Raw genomic sequence first — 20573 nt, 5'->3', positions numbered from 1 at the left:
CGTAGACGTCGGTGTGAAATGTGGGCACTTTATTTGAGTTTTTCATTTGACATTTTTATGTAGCAAATGCACTTCAATGGTAATCATTACATTGTTTGAAAAAGGTATATAATTTGTGGCCGGTTAAGTTAAATGACAAATACAGAAAGGAACCAACAGGACAAGCAACTACTGTCAGATTTTTCCACTACATCAGCCTAACTAGTATCTGTGATGGCTGCTTATAGCCATAAATGGTGACATTAATCAATGCGAAGCATTGCACAATACAGTGTCTTCACTAGCAATGCAAAAACATTCAATACAGTAGCTTCAAAGTTATGCTCTGTAAAGTAATTCTTAAATAAGTCTTGTGTAGCCAGCGAATAAAAGCACACGGTGTTCACAGAGTCCAAATGAATGGAAACAATCATTCATGTCCATTTAAAAAAACAAAAAACAAAAGAAAAACTTGATCAAATACTCAAAAGTTTTTTTTTTAACAGCACTATATGCAGAGAGCAGTACAGCACAATTTAAAATATTTTTTTCTGCTGGTACATTTCCTCCAGGTCAAGCCTTTTTTTTTTTTCACAATACCATAACAGTAAGATATTTTCATACAGATGGCCTCAGTGGCAAATATGCTGTCACTTCATGAGAAATTTACCACCTGCCCAACCTCGAGAGGTCCGACATGCTCGTATCAGTACGTGATGTATTGGAAAACAAAGAGATTCAAAGCAAACTGATTGTTATTAAGAGTCGTGCGTGCATAAAACAAGCGACGCAGACACGGGATGGTTCACAGTCATTTCACAATCTGAGTACTAAAGTGAGCTCTTGTTACATATGTGTATGTACAAAGACAGTGAATGTGTGTTTGTGTTTCTGTGGCTTTTTTTCTACACATTTGCCACTCGATTTCAAAATGTAAATAAATAATAGCGTATGCTATTCAAACAAACCTGTAAATCCACCCAACTATTAGCCTCTATTTAAACATGTTCAAAATTTCCACAGATTTCCTCCTACTGTGAGCATCAGCTGACCAAACTATCAACAAAGCAGCATAGCACCTCAGGCAAGAGAAGTGGATTTTTCATTGTTAAAGCCACAGGACTCTGAGGTTTGCTTGAATGGCACAACCACATTATTTATTTTTCTGCAGCAGTAGAGGCTACCACCTGATCCCAGGTTGGTTAAGCCAGTTTCTGGGCAGTCTCCGTCTCCTGCTGGGTGACCTTCTCTTCAGACATGATGGTCACCCATGGTGATACTGACCGAGTGATGGTCTGCTTGGCTATGTTGTAGTGGTTAATGAGTGTAAAGAGACGTCCGCGGCCCCCAGGGCCCTGAGGGGGATAGTTGCCATACAGCCCAGCTGGCATGCAGCGACCTTGCTGCTCCAGAAGAAGAGAATGAAACATACCAGGAGACGATCAGTCATTCAGTGTGCACAATAGGTGAGTAAAAAAACTGACACCAAGTATTTCTACAAACTTATACGGTTATTATATGAGAGGGAAAAAAGGGCTGAATGACAGCAAAATACAGCTGTGCTGCTTAGCATGATGGCAAAAGACCACAGAAAAACAAGTTAAATCTTATTACCAATTTAAACAAGCATCCACAGTACTCTGCAAAAAGTCTTGCATCACCCTTCAATTCTTTAGATTTTTGTTTGGGAAATGGGTGCAGTGATTTATTCAAATATCTGCAAACATGCATGGAAATACCGTATATAAGGGGAAAAAAACAGAGTTTGTACAGTTCTAACAAGCTTGAAATTTAATTTTTATTCTTCTACACAGCCTGAACTCTGAGGCAGCTTTCTTGTAATTTTGAGTAGAGTTCAGGAATAGTTCTGCAGGCTTCTTTAAGGACATTCAAAGCTCTTCTTCAGATGTTTCTGCCTTTTGTTCTGCCTTTTGTTCTGCCTTTTGTTCTGTTACTGGAACAGTGATCCCACACTGTTCCAGTAATGTTGAGGTCTGGGTTCTGGGGAGGCCAATCCACGACTGATATGTTTTTACTGCGTTCAACTTAGTTTCAATTCAATTTTATTCATATAGCACCAAATCACAACAAACAGTCGCCTCAAGGCACTTCATATTCTAAGGTAGAGACCCTACAATAATTACACAGAAAACCCAACAGTCAAAACAACTCCCTATAAGCAAGCATTTGGTGAGGGTAGGAAGGAAAAACTCCCTTTTAACAGGAAGAAACCTCCAGCAGAACCAGGTTCGGGGGGGGTGGTTATCTGCCGCGACTGGTTGGGGCTGAGGGGAGAGACGCGTGATTGGGATCATTGTCGTCCTGAAAAATGAAGCCCTTACCAATCAGACGCTTTCCAGATGGTACTGCATGGTGAATCAAAATCTGACCATACTTTTGTGTGTTCATAAGATCTCCAACACCACTGGGTGAAATGCAGCTCCAAACCATGACAGAACCTCCACTGTGTTGTACAGACTGCTGTAGACTCACTGTTGTACCTCTCTGCTGACCTCCTCCATACATACTGATGGCAATACTAAAAATTTCAAATTTGGATTCATCCCTCCATCAGACCTGTTGCCACTGATTTTTCAGTCTAGTTCTTGTGTAATGTGGCATACATCAGCCTTTTCTCCCTGTCTCCCTTCCTTAAGAATGGCTTCTTGACATCCACCCTTCCACAGAGACCATTTCTGATGAGGCTTCAGTGAACAGCAGATTGATCCACTGAAGGTCCAGATGCATCTCTCAGGTCTTTGCTGGATTTTTTTCCTCTTGCTTAAGGACATGGCTTTCAGATACTGTTCATCTGCTGTTCATTCATTTGTCCTCCACTTGGCCAGTCTCCTCAAGTTTTGTTAAGAACACACTGCACACCATGTTGAGTTATGCCAGGTTTTTGGCTAAAATCTCTTTGGGAATCACCCTGCTGGTGCAAAAATACTATTCTGTGACCATCAAACTGTGTTATCGTTGATATTTCTTTGATATCAGCACTCGCAATACCTTCATTAAAACCTCATTTTAATTTCATTTTTTAAAGCAATGTAACAAAAATGCTTTTAAAGGGCAAAGGTTTATCCAGATAAATGTAAAAAAAAAAAAAAAAAAAAAGAGAGTGATGTTTACCGTGTAAACAAAGCTGTCAGGACACGGCTGTTCATACTGGTAGACCTTGTAGACGACGAGGAACACCACGCACACCAGGAAAGCTAGAGCACAGATCACCAGCAAGGTCACCTAAAGGAGACGCACAGTGTCATCGTCAGCACAAGACCTACATGACAGCTCAGTTAAAGGACACCATAAATAGACCACAGATGTCTTGATGAAAGGAAACGAGTGGGCAGACTGGAGCAACCTCTAATATCTTCTTTGATATCCTTCTGAGACCTTATGTCCTCTGGAGTGGCTGCAAAAAAAGTGACATTGAAAGATACCTCATTCCTTCGTTCTCAGGAGGATATTAAAGATTGAGCAACAGCAAAAGGCTGCAGTATCGAAGTGAGATATGCACAAATATGTGGAAGGTCATAAAGTAAAACGGTGACAGTAACAGGCGCTCAAGGCTACAGGATATTCTGAATAAATTAACTCGACAAGAACATAGTTTGTGCGGCCATCTGTACAGTTCAGCTCTCATCTCTCAGGGGAGTTACACAACAGCTACTGGAGTTTCTGGGCAGTGGGAGTGAGCGTCTCATTATTAACCAAGATGTGAAGCCCCCAAAGTGTGCTTGAGGTATTTTTATGCAGCAGAATAAATGAATATGAGATGTTGTTTGGGTCCTTTGGGAGAAAATGGTTTTTTAAAGCAATGTCAGAGAAATGGTTCTATATTTGTGAAATCACACAACTGCAGCAGAGAAGCAAGATTTTGCACATCATGAGCAAGGTGCCACACATCCAACAACTCTGTGTGTGTGTGTGTGTGTGTGTGTGTGTGTGTGTGTGTGTGTGTGTGTGTGTGTGTGTGTGTGTGTGTGTGTGTGTGTGTGTGTTTGTTGCCCAGTGTGTTTGGCTCAAATTTGATCCGATTCTTTAACAGTGTGTTCATCGATATGAATGAAATGAGTTGCTGTTTATCAGTTTGCCTGAATTCAACAGTTACACAGCAGCGCAGACAGTACAGCGTGCACAAAGCAAAGCAACAGGAGCTTATTACAGAGACGATCTGTGATGAAAGGCCCGCCTGCAACATTTCAAAGCACCAGTGTGAGGATGCGGGCTGTGTTCTCTCTGGCAGTGATGTGCCTCGGTGGCTTTAAGATGTTTGAGAATTAAAGCTCTACAAAGGAAGCCTGGCACAGCTCAGAGATACAGTTTCATCTGTTGATTATGAATGTGGAGGGAGAGCGGTTCAGTGTGGGCGTGGAACACGCGGGGATGAATTTAAAGAGGGAAGGGGAAGTCCTTTGCACATTTCAATCATTCTATAGGTGTGCACAGAGAAATGCATCTTCTAATCAGAGGAGCATTAAATGGTGGGAGAGATGCTGCCATTTGGAGGCCATCGCCATGGCAGCAGCTGAATTAATGAGAGTTTCAGGGCGGGGTTAAGTGAATCAGTGTGCATTATGTCTCTATAGCCTGCCAAGATTACAGGCAACAGGGGAAGACAGGAGGTGAAAGAAGCCTGAATGAAGAAGAAGCCAAAAAGTATGAGTTGGACTGGGGAGGAAATATTATGACTGGGGGGGTGAAAAATGTCCTGAGCAGCAGGCAGACAGCTGTCTGCTCTCCGCATATGCATGTGTGGGAGTATATTGGGAAATGGATAATGCCTGAAACGCAGATGGTGGCAGCTCCATTATTCTTACTTTGAGTCGCTCAGAAACGCCTTCGATGATGCTTATTGAGAACTCTGCGATTTTAGGAGACCGTAGCTTTCCCTTCTTGCTCTCACCGTCATAATCTGCCTTTGTCTTCACCACCACCTGGCAGAAAGGCCAAACACATCAGCTTCATGAGAACAAAAAAAGCATGTGTAGTAACATTATTAGTATGTTTACTTTAATATGAGAAATACAGTAATAAGTAATATAAGTAATTGATGTGTAATAATGAAGACTGGGTTACCCGTTTCCCCTAATTGGCACTAAACACGCTGGTTCCCTAAAATCGTTGGAAAATTTCGTAAATCAAAAACCATACCTTGTCTGGAGGGGGGAACTGCAGCTGACTGGCATCTAATGGTGTTATAAGAGGGATGGTGTCGAACCCGTCTTCCGAAACCACCTTCCCGCTGGTTTTCTCGCTAAAATTATTGCCCAGTTTAACCATTTTTCCCGGCACGGAAAAAACGCCAACCTGAGGGGGTAAAAACAAGCACTTATTACACCTAAAGGCATTATCGATCGTCCCCTGTTCCTACACGATTACATAAATATTCCAGGAATTGTGGATTATGTTTGGGTTGTTTTTTGTGTATGTGTGTGCGTGTGTGTGTGTTTTGTTTTTCTGCACATGAAAAACAACAATGCAATTTAATCAGCGTGATGTGCACGATGTGGGGCGCTTTGTGGGCCACGAGAAAGCCCGTAAAGCACAAAAGCGCAGGAGAGGACGCGCAAAGCTTCGATACGGGCTGATGCATCACCGCGAAGGAATAAAAAAAAGAAGAAGAAAAGAAAGAAGCGTCAATGCATCCAAGCACTTACCAGTTCAACCGATACGGGGGGGTTTGATCCGTGTACTTCTCTCAGTGCGGTGGCTTTATTGTTGCAGCACTGCTTTGTGCCTTCTTGAGGTGTGACGCAGCCGATTTGCGGGGAGCTGGTGCACAATATGGCCAGCTGGGTTTGAGCGCCGCGTTACCTCCGAGCTGGATGCTGCTGCTGGCGTCTGGCTGCACTGCAAGTGATGTAACGTCCTCATCACATCCCTCCATACACACACACACACACACACACACATACGCACGCACTTCGACCAGTGGCTGTAAACCCTCTCTTCTCCAGCTACAGTAATATTTACGGTCAGCATGTACAACATGTTGTCACTTTAAAAAAAAAAAAATCTTAAGGCAATCCAGGTGAAAGAAAGAAGCGCTTTTACGGGCATCTATGTTTCAATTTGCTGTAGTAGTAAAATATGCAAATAAGGCGTGAAAGGGCACAACAAACTTATAGACTGCTTAATTATTTATAAGTACTAATTTATTGGTGATTGGCTACTTTTGTTCAAATACGAACGATTCTCAGCTTAAAGCTTCCACACCGAAAACGAATAGATCCATGAGAAAAATACACATTAAAGATGCATCCTGTATCTATTAACAAACATCACACAATACACAATTACATGATCTTAGCTAATAAAGTTTTTTGATTAGTCTTAGGTCATTTTATATCCTGATAATGCAGCCTCCCTATAGAAATGCTGAAATGAAGCTACCGTGTCTGTATTGTATCCAGCAGCTTGTTGCCAGGCTACAGTTTGGGTAATGGGTGTAAGGGCAGGATGACAATGATCTCATCTGTTTTTTGAGATTAAAAACACACACACTCACACAGTGAGGTTCTGCTTCCTTATGGGTAAAGAACCATAAACAGTACTGTGATTGATCTGGTGGTTCTGTTATGCTGTGGGGAGGTATTTTGCTGGTATTGTATGAGTTGACTTTAGAGCCACTCCAAATCACCTTTCTGAAATACACTGCTCAGAAAAAAATTAAGGGAACACTCTCTCATCACAGTATAACACAAGATCGGCTAAAACTTAGGAATATCAGCCCAGTCAGAAAGAATAAATCACTTTTAGCAGCATGAGACAACATTTGGACGTGCTCCTGATCAGACCGTGGAGCTCCTCCCAGACCTGAATCAAGGCATCGGTGATCTGGACAGCCTGTGGCACTATTTGGTGGCATCGGATGCACTGATATATATAATATGCCAGAGGTTCCCAGTTGGATTAAGGCTCTGATGCCTTTATCATCCAGGAACCTATACACTCTGGCCACAGGAGGCTGAGCAATGTCCTGCACCAGGAAGAAACCGGGGCCCACTGCACCAGCATAAGGTCTGTCAGTGGTGTGACGTACACCTAGGGATGAATCACATGGAGGTCTGTGTGACCCTCCAACTGTATGCCCTGTCCCTCTGTCTTCATGTAACAGTGCATCCACTGGTGTCTCCTCCACATTCTTGAGACTGTGCTAGAAGATACAGCACACATTACAACTGCACATATCCCATCCTGGAGGAGCTATCTGTGCAACCCGAATGGGCTGTGGGTATCACCTGATGCTACCAATAGTGAGAAGGACACTAACAAAAAGCAGAAATAGGGAAAAATCAGTCAGGATGGATGAAGGGAGAGCAATGGTCTGTGGCCACCACCTGTAAAACCATTCCCCCTCTGGGGGTTGTCTTGTTGTTGCCTCTCCAGTGCAGCTGTTGTGATGTTTATTTGCACCAAAGCAGGTGAAATGGGTTCACGGTGGTTTCTGCTTCCTAACTGAACAGATTGATATTCTTGAAGTTGAACTAACTGTGTTATACTGTGATGACTGAGTGTTCCCTTAACTATTTTTTAGCAGTATATTTCTATCTTAGTAGGAGTGCTCCTTCCAGGATTACAGTGCTCTCAAGAGCAGAACACAGGGAGTCTCTGAATGGTTCAGTGAGCGTGAAAGTGATGTGGAGCATGTGCTATGGCCTTCACAATCTATCGATATCAACCAAATTGTACCCTTGTGGAAGATTTTGTGGGCTGACAGTCTGCCACCACCATCTTTAAAACACTAAAAGAGAGTTGTAGTAGAGACTTACTGCCAACAAGTATTGAACATATTCACATTATTAAGGCACTTTATGTTGATTCTTCCTTTCATTTGTGACACATCTATGCTGGAATGGTTTATAAAGTCATTAATTATTATATTTCCCCTCTGGGACCTGAGACGTGAAGTCACATGTCTCCTGAAAGCAAATACAATGTAGTGGCATTATAGTTAGTACTGCATGCTGTATTCCTCTAGATCTGAAATAGTATCGCACTGATGGTGGATAAACCAGAATCACTTCATTTCAGTGTTAAGACTAATAATGTGATGGCTGGTTATAATGCTGTCATAAATTTCAAAAAATTCAGCTTATTTTATCTGCTTCATCAGTTTTAATTTTACACACACACACACACACACACACACACACACACACACACACACACACACACACTGGGTACACATTTCACTGCAGCCATGTTGAGTACATTTTTAATGCCTCAGCAGAGAAGTGGTGTTTGGCTCTGCAGGAAGGTTCTCCACAGAGATTAAAAGCATGTCCTGCTCTCAGTAGCTGCACAGCTGTAAACTCAGCAGGCTTGCGTGGAAGCTTTGACTGGCAGAAACACAGAGCAGCACATAATGAAATAACATCCACTTGATAACCATATATGATGAAGGCAAGCGCATATTTATTGATTTACTGTAAAGGGTCTGATGCAGTTTTTGCTGACAGCACCACCTTGATGTAGTTGCCTTCTCGTGAATGAACACTAGAGGGAGACACCAGCTCACTGATTTCGCAAGCACACAGCCCGTGTTGGCCGTGGGCAACCAAACAGTGAAATTAGGGTAATAAACAAACATGTAAACATTATTATTATATTACTATTTTTGTTATTTATACTGTTCATGTACAGCTGTGGGGTGTAGTTACACCAAAAATAACAGATTAGCAACTGAGTTTGTCCTTTCCCAAAAAGAACAAAAATGTAGTTAATTGCCATCAGAATATATAAGAAACTACTCATTAAAGTATCAATTTACAAGAAAAAACTACTGTATTATATATTTTTGGTCTGTACAGTAATTATAAAGAGATCAGTTAAGTCTTATCATAGTCTTGGTAATATTATGACCCTTAAAAATAGCCTAAAGCTATCAAAGAGAAGCAGTGGATTAAAAGTACAGTATTTCCTCTCAGCTGTAGTGTGACTCATATAGCATTGCTACTGCTGTGTCTTTAAAACCCTCTCTGCTCTTGGCTCCTTGCCCAGAAAGTTTATTTCCCATTTCCCATCCAGCCACATGGACTGAGCACCGCCACGCAGAGAGAACAAGAATTTTCACTCTGAGAGCGGCAACTCCAGCAGCTGTCCTGAACACAGGACTTTAATCTTTGACCAGGGATTTCTACATACGGCTCAGTGAAGGACTTAAACCTCGCAGCAGATCTGCCACAGCTTGTCAATCAACTGAGATTTGAGGTAATATTTACACTCTGAGAGTTTGAGAAGTTTTTGCCAGTCAGGTGCATTGTGATTCATATAACTATGTCCTGAGACAACACAAACTATGTGGTTTGTGTCGTTTACATGTTTGCTTTTGTTAAGAGTATGTTTTCTGGTATTGATCTGCTACTTTTTGTACAGTGTGTCAGATGACTCTTTGAATGTGCTGCGTCTGTTTTGTCCTGCCGCCATGTGAGAGCTATTGTCTTTTTGCATGAATACAAAGCCTCTTTTCACAAATCTATAATTCCCCTCTCTAGTTGACCCAGCAGTTTGTGGTGTATGGGACTGTAAAGTAGCTCTGCTCATTAGTGCTTCTCCTGTGAAGATTCAGCCGCCTTAGAGGAAGAATTAGGCACAAAGATTTAAAGAGAAACAATGTTGGCAAGAACAATTAGGTTAAGATTGGATGTTTGGTTTGTTCATGTTGTCGCAGCAGTAATCAGGCTGTATAAACAGGACGCTTGCCTTCAAACACTCACACATTTACACACAGAGAGTGATGCTCTGACTGAATGAGAAGACACCACCATAAGTGATGACGTACTGAGCCGAGTGAGATCTTTTTAGATAGACTAACTGGTTTGTTATTGTCAATATCTCGCACAAAGGCTGCATCATGGTGCTGCTGAAGTTTCTGGAGAATGTGTTGGGGCGATGAGGTCACAGGGAGACACACCCAGAGGGCCTTTCCTGGACCGGAAAGGCCAGGGGTGGAAGACATTCATCAGTGGCTTTGAGTGAGTCACTTGCCATGAGAAAGCTGCAGTGCTGTTGGAATTTCCTTTCAGTTTGGAGCACATGGGTTTGAACCTGGACATTTAAAACTGAGCTGGGTGGCGTAGCATCCAAAAACAGGTTCAGTTCCCATTCAAATACACAATTAGAGGCTGTATGCTTTAATTCTACACGTGTTATCATTTTGTGAGATGTCTGAATTTCAAATAGTGCCGATGTAAAAAGGGACCTGGCTTGAGCTGCTGGAATGTGGTTGGAATGAGGCTTATTTCCTCTTGGCTGAAAAGATCAAGATGGATGACCTGTGGATATTTAAACCCCCACGTACCAACCTCTGCTCTCCTCATGTGATTATTCATGTTTACATTTAAATGGATTTTTTTTTTTTTTTTTTTGAGTCACAATCATGTTTAAAAATAGTAATATTTTCGTGTCTTCAGCTGCAGAGCTCTGATCTGATTTGGAGAGGGCTGGAGACTCTGATTTTATGTAAACGGATATGGCTGAGAGGGCCGACAGAGGCGGAAGCAGTGGCGGGGGTTGTTGAGTCATTGCAGTACTGTTTCTCAGACTTGTCACTTCTGGTCTCCTGCCTCTCAACAATAGGCTCACATGCACAGACTGAGATTGAGATAACACAGTGGCAGATTAGGGCAGACAAGTCGTAGTGTGACCAAAAGGAAAGGGAAGTAAGTTGTAGTTAAATCTGCATAGCATTAAATCTGGAGCAGCTTATAAAAAGAGCAAAAAGGCATCAATGCTACTGAACTGTAAGACAAATGTTTGCAATTACGCCACTCTAGAAACACACACACACACACGCTACAGAGGATGAGAGGACTCCCTCGTTTTGTGGCTGTGATCGCCTCCCTCTGCTCACTTCTGTCAATACATTGCACATCACATACAGCGGCTTTATTCTGCTAGAACTGCTCTGAATCACAGTTTAACTGCATCTTATTTCTGACATACGTTTACCATAACTCATACTGCAGTCACCCGTGCTTGCATTACAGTCCTTCACTATTATGGAAACGCACAGAAATGATTTACATCCTATGACTGATGATCATGGAGGAGTTGTTCTCTTATTATACCCTGTGGTCACTCCAACAAACACTAGACTACACAGATTCTGGTTTCATGCCAGTCTACCACATGAGGTCAGGCCTCACTCAAAGACAGATTATAATTTGCATGTCTGGAAGACTATTTTTTTTTTCACTTGGGTGTGAGAGATTATAATGCTGCAGTTCACAAGCTTTTTCTTTTTTAATCTGTAAACCATGTACAGTCCATCCAGTTTTCTCTCTCAGATTATCAAAACTTAAAGAGATCAGCTCATGTTCACAAAATACTATTTCATGTTAATTTTGCTGATCTAATGTAATTAAGTTTCTGTTATCAATATTTTATTAATTTCCCAGTTAAATGAGTTTAATGATTGGATTTAAAATTTAATAATTGCATTTCACTGAATTAGATCAGTAAAATAATTATTTCATATAAAAATTTCATTTAAATAATTTAATTTCACTGTGTATGATTTATTTGCACTCAAGTTAATTCATTACAGTTGAATAGCACAGATGTTTAATTAATTCATATAATTACTCAACTTACTGGGTCATTTCAAACCCAGTTTAAAGGGTATTTACTATATTCTTATTTACTTTAATTAGATTTAATTAAGCGCAATTTAATAATTCAATAAATCCTCACAATTATTTACATTTATTTCAACTTACAATTTACCCAGTTCCAACTTTTAATGTAGTTACTTTAATTACATTATCAAATTCATTTTTTATTTGATTTAAACTTAAAAAAAAAAAATTATTGAACAAAACATATTTTATCTTCATCTTAAATATCCTTTTACTAAATTGTGGACATAGAGAATTATTGCAGGAAATACATCTGACTTCTAACTCATCTCAACCATCGAGATCGGAGGTAAGATAAATACCTAAATAGCTGACGCCCCCTTCATAGTCACCTCTGTCAGGCATATGGGAGTCCTGTTGCTCAGTATATCCGTGTGGTGAAATGTGTGGCATGAGAAAGAGGCTGACCTTTTCCTGCTCCTTGACTCTTGACAGAATTCACAGCTCAAAGCAAGAATGGCTGGAAAACAAGGCGTCTTTGTGCGAATCCAACATTATAGCTGCAACTTTTTAATAATGTCCCAGTTGTTTCAAAACTCTCATCACAGCTGTGGCTTTCCTCATTCTGGCTTGTTAAACCAACTAGCTAGGACTGCAATATTTGAGGTATCGTCCTCGCTCCACACCAAATTCTCCTTAAAACTTTTCTCAAAATGCAGATGCGGTGAAACAAGCGGGCGTTTTCCAAGTGCATGTTTGTAGATTACTGTCACATAACTAAGATACTTTTCCCGCTCCAGGGACTTGAGGAGACTTGTTTCCACTTGCTTGCAATAGTGCATTCCAATATTTTCTCACTTCCAAAGATGACAAATCAAAGTACATAAACCAGCCACAGCTATAAAACCACAGACAGGTGAGGTGAACATTTACTAACAATACAATGCAATGTGGCTCATTATTATGGATCTTTACTCTAAGGTTAATTTGCACTGGTTGTGTTGTCTCTGTTCAATAAACACATTCGAAAAATGCACTTCAGCATGACCAACCAAAAAAACAGACAGTCTCACAATTTTCCATTATACTAAGATTCACTTCACATGAACTGCATAAAAACTTGTTTAAAAAAAAAAAAAAAAAAAAAAAAAAAGAGAGAAAAGCCCACACTTCAAAGAACAGTGGCCCTGTGTTCCTCTGAACGCTCTTTCAGCATCAAAACTGGTCAAGCCAGATCTCTTTAAAGCCCTGAGCCACATCCCACTTTATCTCATGACTAACAACATCTTTTTATGGCTTAGACTTTATACGCAAAGCAACTGAGCAACACAAGACACAAGCAGATCCCTCCCAATTTTATTACAGTACTTACACAAATCAAATGTTTACCCTCCGTAAGCGCAGTTGAGGGAGGAGACCTGTCAAAGTAGCCGAGCAGAGGAGGGAGGACCAAGACCCATCTGTCAAGAAAGAATCCTGGCAGCAGAGCACTACTGTATGAGTATGAGTACTAGCTGAGGAAAAAAATACACACTAGTGAAAGGTGTCTGTCCATCTGTTGAAGAAAAGAAAGATCAAAATGGGTGGCACTCAAAGTCAGAAGAAGAGCAGCCGGAGAGCCAGCTCAAGGAGTTACACCAACAGTGTCATGTGAGTTCTGCCTCTCGGCTGTTTGACTTCTTCTGAGCTAGTTCTGAATGAGGATTTCCACCTCTCCTACACCATTTAAAAATTTGTATGCAGTTAGAACAGCACTAGCAAAGGCACTGGAAACATTGTTTTATATAAACTATAATAGGGACCTTGTGGCTAGATTTCCATTCTCTTTGCAATCGGTGTGAGACTCACTTGCACACACATGCAAATATTCACACACCCTAACTTGAACCCGCAGATAAGGCTGCAGAGATGAACTGTTACATGTTTGCTCACAGAACTTCCAAGTATGTGGATGTGGTTGTCCCTCTACTTTTAGCAAACATCCCAGTGACAATAAGAAAAGTTGCAGTGTCACAGTATGTCATAAAGTGAATCAAACAGCACAGATAAGTATAGTTCACTCAGAATTTTAATGTTTTTATTTTTTTAAAAGGAGGGGGGGGGGGGGCAGTAATGCAGAGCAGTCGTGGCTGGTTTAACATGATCAGCTGTTTTGTCTGAGCAGATCCTCAGCTGTCGTCGCAAGGAAAAGATCTCAATGTGAGAAATATTGCTTCACTGTGTCAATATTTGCTTGAGGTGATTCGTGTCCTGGTTTGTGCGAGCAGGCAGTGGCACCTCTGCCGTTTGTGTGTGTGTGTGTGTGTGTGTGTGTGTGTGTGTGTGTGTGTGTAGGCAACACTGCAGTTCAATTCTGCAGCAGCTCTTATTGTCGGTTTTACTAAATAAGAGGAAAGACAAGTTACCTAACCACTGCAAGTGACTTTACATATTCTGTTACTGCACAGCACTCAACAGGTTGATAGTGGGTTTTTTTTACAGTGACAAAAATAATGATGGCATAGTCTGTTCTTTTAAGAAAAGGGGTAAAAATCAGGTCAGACTCCGCTGGCTGCAGCAGTCCTGACAGCTGAGTGTGACAAGTCCTCCTTTGTCCATCCAGATTAAATCCCCACCGATTCTAAATCCAAATTGTGCAAATTTTCTTCTCACTACTAACTTTGGCCGCCTGTTTCAGAGCTGGTCTCTGTGGTCTCTGTCTCTTCTGATCTGACCCAGGTTTTGGGTGAACTGTTCTTCTGGGTTTTGGGCAAGAGCATGTCAGGCTGGCAGGAATCAGCGAACCTCTCACGCGCCTTCTCCCAGTTCTTTTGGGACTTTGATTTGGTCAAAGACACATCGTCCAGCGACATGGCTGCAGCTGCTCCCAACCCCGACTGGGACTTCCTGATTTTTAGTTCGATCTGTAAAGACAGGAACCGAAAAGGAAGACAATCGAATCATTTTGCTGCTTCACACCGAAACAAAGCAGAACTTCCACCAGAAGAATCAACAGATCTTCTTACCGGGTCTTTCATCCCTGTTCCCATTTTACCCAGTCCCTCTCCTTTCTTCCAACCCATCTTTTCCAGCATCTTCCGTCCTTTATTCACTTCACTGATCTCCCTTTTAAGAGAGCAGACACAGTGCATGATCAACAATTCAATCTAACATTTCCCCTCAATGGCAACTACAACAAGACCAAACTTACTCATGAACGGAAGCTGGTGCATCATCTCGTTGGAAATCACCCTCACTGCCCACTGTTTGCCTTCGAGATTCTGCTCGGTCCTTATATTTAGGGTTCTTCAGGGCTTTGGTCTCCTCATAGTCACCGCTCTGTTTACAGAAAGCACAGAAATGAGTGACAAGAAGAAGAAGAAGAAGAAGGGGGTTCAAACTTATCACTACAAGCTGCACCAAGGCTGACACTCACTTGCAGGCCATATTTAGCCTTCATCTGCTTCAGCTCTTTCTGTCGCAGTGACTCTTTATCCTCTTTGGTAAGGACAGGACCTTTGGAAAACAACAGTAAAGTCAGTGTACAAGTGTGTGAAGTTTGATGGGTCTAGCTCAAACAGTGTGCATCCATGCTGTGAATTTGAACGTTCAAGGTGAGCTCATTCTTTCTGTGGATGCGTTTAAGTAGCTCACCAGTGTTCTCTTCTCTCCTGTGCTTGCTGAGGTGAGCCATCACCTGACCAGGCTCGCAGCCATCACAGGTATCATTCCCTGAATGGATATGGAAAGACAGCACAGTCTCTCCCATCTTCACTTCATCTCCGTGCATCAGTGCATGTGGCTCAGATTTGGTTTTGGGCTGCAGATGAAAGTTTCATTGACAAAATATCTGCAAAGTTGAGTTTTTCTTTTACTTAAACTGAGACAAACTGCTCACCTGTAAGATGCGGTTGCCATTGATCACTGTTCCATTCTGGCTTCCCTGGTCCACCAGCATGTAGCTCTGCTGCTCCTGGTCAAAATACACCTCTGTGTGGAACTGGAACCAAACACACATATTGGCATTTAGAAAGATCACATAACCCTGCATGACAAAAAAAAACAAAAACAAAACAATAATCAGAGTAATTTTGATCCCTGCAGGAAAGGAGGAGGAGAAGTACCTTGCTGACTCCCATTTCTGGTATTCGGATTGCGTGGTTCATATCTTTCTCTCTGCAAACACAAAAGACAGCATGTTGTCTTCATTTGGCTGTTATATGACAGCGAGTTCAATTCATCGTCTTTTTACTGACTACTCATAGCCTCACAGGGAGGTGTCTTTTTCCATTTCTTCTTAAAACCATGCAAACCATTTAATTCAGCACTACAATATCCCACTGTGGCAATGTGTGAACAAAATGCACTTCTGCTGGCATGAAATCACCAAGAAACAGAAAACAACTCCACTGACCTGCCAATGGTCGCTGGAGAGTCGGCTGTGATGATGAACAGAGTGCCCACCTGCAGCACTGGAGACCTGACCACAGTCACTCTTACACAGGGAGGCCAGATGTCTTTGACTGTAAGAAAAAAAAAAAAAAATTCCTACATATTCATATTCATGAAAATATGACTGAAAATTGACAGCTACAGTTACCAAACAAATGAGGTCCAGCAATCCAACCTGCTTCAGATAACACAAACTGTGTACCGTATTTTTCGGACTATAAGCCGCTACTTTTTTCCCACGTTTTGAACCATGCGGCTTATAGCCCGGTGCGGCGTTTCTGTGGATTTTTCTTTAACCACCAGGGGGCTCTTTAGCAGGATATGAATCATGGGACGTCAAAGTTGGAAATCAAAGAAGAAAGCGCCAACAAGTGCTAGCAGCAGGCACAAAAGAGATTTTTTTCAAACTCCCTCATCATGGAAACCACAAAAAGAACTTCCTATGATGCCGCTTTTAAGTTGAGGGCTATCGACCTGGCACTACAGGAGGGAAATAGAGCCGCTGCACGTAAGCTCGGCGTGAACGAATCAATGGTGAATTGACTTGTTATAACTCAAATTTGGGGTTGTCTGTCCCCCTCTGCTGAGTGCCGAGTAATTGTGGAAAACCGAGAGCGGCGGAGATACCAGCGGCTTATAGCCCGGTGCGGCTTATATATGTACGTTTCCAGTTTTTTCCAAAAAATTTGTAGGTGCGGCTTATAGTATGGTGCGCTCTATAGTCCGGAAAATACGGTAAATGCCACACAAGTCTAATTCAGATAATCTTTCCCTCTCACCTTCTTGGCTCTGCGTGTCCATTTCTGATTCTGGACTTTCCCTTGAGGCTGAGCTCGAGGGTGGCGAGTATGATGGGGTAGACTCCCATTCTTCCCTCTCTGACTCTGTGATCTCACCCTCTTCTGGTTCACTGTTCCCCTCAGATTCGTCGCTCCGAGTGGCATTCTTTTTCTTTTTATGCTTTTCTGACTTTGACTTTTTCCTTTTCTTCCTCGAATCCCCCTTATTGTCACGGTGCGAGCCGTTTTTCTGCTTCTTCTTCTTTGATGGATATTTGCCGCTCTCTTCTTGACATTTGGCTGAGTCTTTTCTCCGTGGAGCCGCGTCTGGACTGCGAGACCTTCGTTTCAGTTTCCGTGATTCTGCCTTCCTCTTAGTTGTTTGCCGTTCGACCCGGTCGGTCTCTTCTTCCAGCTTTATGTCATCCCCTTTCATTTCCTGCCATTACACAGTAAGCAGTGAAACTACAATCCCCAGTGACAGCCGGACTTTGTGGATCCCCAATCTTTTGGCACAAAGAAATCTAATAGATGGTCTCAGTCTTCTAAGAGGATACACTAAAGACTTTTACGTTAAATGAGGCATAACAGCAAAGTGTTCAGACAGAGCTTTGGCGACCAAATCTTTGCATCCTTTGAGGTTTAATTTTCACTTTTTGACTTAACACTTCATGAGCTGTATCTCACACAACAGGATTGAACGCTAGCAACACAGACACCGGGGCCAGTGTTTGACTCACCATGCCTCCTTTAAATATTCTCAAGGTGCTGTGTAAAATGAGAATCAGATTTGAAAGAGGAAAAAAAAAAAAAAGAGAGACATACTTTTCAATTTTTTGCAAATTAGTATTTAAAAAGGTATACCTCTGTAGGAAGCAGTTTTCCAGTAAGAGGAAATCTTCATTTTAGCCAAAGAGTTAGTCACATCTTGCACCTAGGTTAGAGAATAGTCTTTCAGTTAACTAGCCTCACATTAATACAAAAAAAGGGTATTTGAAGACTGAGACCAACCAAAAAAAAAAATTTGGATTTTAAGGGGAAACTGCAAGATCAAAAGCCAGCTGTCAGTCACAAAATTTAACAGTTTTAAAGTATGCACCAATAAAAATCTCTCAGTATTACATACCCTATCATCCTGTGATGCTTTCTTGACTCCTTTCTTGAACTTTCTGCCTTTCTTATCAGTGTTATTGGTTTCCTGGTACGGCTCTGCACTAGTCTGCGCAGCGGGAACCTCAATCCTGGAATGAAACTGGTATCGTCCACTCTCTGCATCGTAGTAGTAGTAAATGCCAGAGTTCGCATCGTAGTACAACTGACTGGCCTGATGGAGAGAAAAAAACATATCTAAAAATCAAAAGACTATCACAAATGTGCCTAAAACTAAATTCCCGCTAACATTATTTCTACTGCAAACTTGAGTGCTCACAAACCGAGTCATAGTAGAACCCCGTGCTGTGGTCATAATACATCCCAGAAGTCTCATCAAACACAAACCCAGTCTGTGTCATAGCCTCCTCAGCAGTGGCCCTCAACATATCTGCTATAGAGCCTCCATCACTCCCCTGAAACACACAGTTTTATATTTGTGTAATAATGTAAACGCAAATTTATAATTACATTTATAAGTAAATTATAGATACACATACCTCTGCTGTGACTGCTGAACCGATGTCTGGCTGAACTAACACGTCTGCAGCTGCTGCTTCATTTGTTGCTGAAATCTCTGCTACCTCATTACAATCAGCTGTTTCTGTGTTCTGGGTTTCCTGAGTGTCTGCTCCCTCAGGGTTCAGACCGTAACCTCCGTAGTAGTAATTGTAATAATCTGGAAAGGAATATTAAACATTTTTAGTTTTTTTTTTTTTTTTTTTTTAACTAAGTGATTTAATCAGCCCATTTAACTCATGTATGCGTGAAAGTCACACACCGGTTTCTGTCCATACGTATTCTTCTGTTTGAGTTTCATTGTCAACTCTGTCTTTCTCTTTCTTCTTCCGTTCATGAATCGCTGCACTCAGCTGGTCGACCTGAATCAATACACATTTAGATCAAATTCAGTGGGCAGACATTCAAAAATCTCTAAAGGACTTATATATTTTGTAACAATTCACAAATCCAAACTTACTTTATTTCAGGGTTTAATGCATAACAGACCCTTACCATAATGCAGAAAAATAAATGAAACAATTTATATTAAAAAAATAATCCTGGCCCTTTTGTTAAATAAATCTCAAACCTTTAAAGGAAATGAGCAGAGGTGCATTCTCCAGATCGGTTAGGATCAGGGAGGCTCGCTACTTCTGCATAATTTCCTGGGGGTAATGCTGCAATGTATGACTGAACTGTTACAACACATAGCAGCATAGGGAAATATGAGGCGCATGTGTGCAATGAAGAGGCCCATTATACACTATTAAACCTCACAGTGGCTCACAATTGACTCAAAAACTTATAACAGCTCAGAACAAACGTAACTAGAGCTGACCTGTTTCCTCAGGTCTTCGTTATAGCTTTCTGTGCTCCGCTGCAGTCTTTCGGAGTGGCTCAGCTGCTTCTGTAACTTGGCCAGCTCGGCTCTGCACTCTCTGAGCTCCTGTTTCAAAGACTCAACTCTGAGCCTGAGCTCGGCCACTTCAGGCTCCGCTTCCTTTTCTTCGTGGCTGTCTTCGTTCTCCATTTGTTAACCTAAAAACGGAAAACGCAGTTAGCGGTCACTAAAGCAGCCAGAGGCCGGCAATTAGCAAAGATACTGGAATATGAATCACTCTATATGTGGCACACGGTGTATATGAAGTCATGTAAAAAGCATCCATGTATAAGCGAACTGAGCACCGCTCCGTTACAGCTCTTCTTCTTACCGTTTGTGTCGCTTTCTTGGTCCTTTCAGCTGTAAACCTCCTGTCAGCACGGCACATGAGCCAACCTGAAAATTGAAAATAAATACCTTGTAACTATCCAGCATGTGCGATACAGCCGAGTACATGTTTTGATGATAATTAGACAGTTACAGTTAGAACCGTTGAAATGTTTATAGTCCGGCCTGTTCACGACCGCCATTTACTACTAACTAATACGTCACGACGGAAGCACGTCTTCTTTAGGTGTGGTGGACCGCATTCCCGCATCACGAGGAACTCTACCGCCACCTAACGGCGAACCATGTTCATAATTAAAACTAAAAACTAATAGCAAAACGAATATTTTACTTTTTTGTCTTGACTATATTTTCTTTTTTCACGAGTTTTTGCTTTGTTTTTAGATGACACCCTTTCATTTAAATGGCTGTTTTAGATCAATTTTACACAAAACCCAGCTGCAAAATGCTGGCCCTACCAGGAGGTTCAGAAAATTATTGCTATTGCTATTTCTGAATTACAAGCAATAACGATCATAATAAGCATACATATGGTTGATCAGTTTGGAATACTATGCTTTGGGTTTTTCTAGGTTTTTGCATGAATGTACTGGAATTTAAGAGACTTCTTCTCAGTCAAAAGTGTAATTTATTTTCTCCTTTCTTTGCATATTTGTCACATTTAAATGTTAAAACAAAATGCAGTTTTTAAATGATGATTTCATTTATAATGGGAAGGCTATCCAAACCTACTTGGCCCTGTGTTAAATCGTGATTTAACTGGGATTAACCTCATTTATTGGAAAGATGAGTTCAATTTCACCAGCCACACCCAGACCTGGTTACTCCCAGACCTGCTGTCTGACAAAGTAAAGTAGGCTAAAAGACCTCAAAAAGCAACAGATCATGCCACAATCTAAAGAACCTCAAGAACAGATG

The 20573-nt window shown here is 41.5% G+C and overlaps 3 protein-coding genes across 5 annotated transcripts in view; 1 reads left to right on the top strand and 2 right to left on the bottom strand.

Annotated features, from left to right (window-relative positions):
• Positions 1 to 14: 14 nt before the first annotated feature.
• LOC115780645 (neuronal vesicle trafficking-associated protein 1) lies at positions 15 to 5939 on the bottom strand. Its single transcript, XM_030729950.1, has 5 exons — positions 5643 to 5939; positions 5137 to 5292; positions 4803 to 4919; positions 3112 to 3222; positions 15 to 1382 (listed from the first exon to the last, which is right to left on the bottom strand). The coding sequence occupies exons 2-5, from the start codon at positions 5263 to 5265 to the stop codon at positions 1182 to 1184; spliced, it is 558 nt and encodes a 185-aa protein (XP_030585810.1). The 5' UTR covers positions 5266 to 5292; positions 5643 to 5939; the 3' UTR covers positions 15 to 1181.
• The window catches only part of tacc1 (transforming, acidic coiled-coil containing protein 1), a 41835-nt gene continuing 22575 nt past the window's right edge, over positions 1314 to 20573 (top strand). Inside the window, exons 1-2 of one of the 3 annotated variants that reach the window (XM_030729946.1) lie at positions 1314 to 1445; positions 9016 to 9198. Coding sequence is in view for 1 of the 3 variants with exons in the window: in XM_030729945.1 (XP_030585805.1) it covers positions 13147 to 13217 (71 nt within the window). In the remaining 2 variants the exon portion in view is untranslated. Of the gene's footprint in view, positions 1446 to 9008; positions 9199 to 13037; positions 13218 to 20573 lie in introns of those variants that run through there. The other 2 variants (XM_030729947.1, XM_030729945.1) reach the window with 2 other exon arrangements.
• On the bottom strand, positions 13638 to 19870 carry aggf1 (angiogenic factor with G patch and FHA domains 1). The gene is made up of 16 exons (XM_030729948.1): positions 19789 to 19870; positions 19639 to 19703; positions 19266 to 19465; positions 18708 to 18807; positions 18427 to 18605; positions 18211 to 18342; positions 17904 to 18101; positions 16778 to 17216; positions 15961 to 16069; positions 15671 to 15722; positions 15445 to 15546; positions 15201 to 15366; positions 14983 to 15062; positions 14758 to 14885; positions 14573 to 14672; positions 13638 to 14470 (listed from the first exon to the last, which is right to left on the bottom strand). The coding sequence occupies exons 3-16, from the start codon at positions 19455 to 19457 to the stop codon at positions 14222 to 14224; spliced, it is 2226 nt and encodes a 741-aa protein (XP_030585808.1). The 5' UTR covers positions 19458 to 19465; positions 19639 to 19703; positions 19789 to 19870; the 3' UTR covers positions 13638 to 14221.

This window comes from Archocentrus centrarchus, chromosome 5, assembly GCF_007364275.1.
Source record: "Archocentrus centrarchus isolate MPI-CPG fArcCen1 chromosome 5, fArcCen1, whole genome shotgun sequence".
NCBI classification, from domain to species: Eukaryota; Metazoa; Chordata; class Actinopteri; order Cichliformes; family Cichlidae; genus Archocentrus; species Archocentrus centrarchus.
Note: the sequence above shows the minus strand (reverse complement) of the source record. Positions and strands in the feature narration are given on the sequence as shown.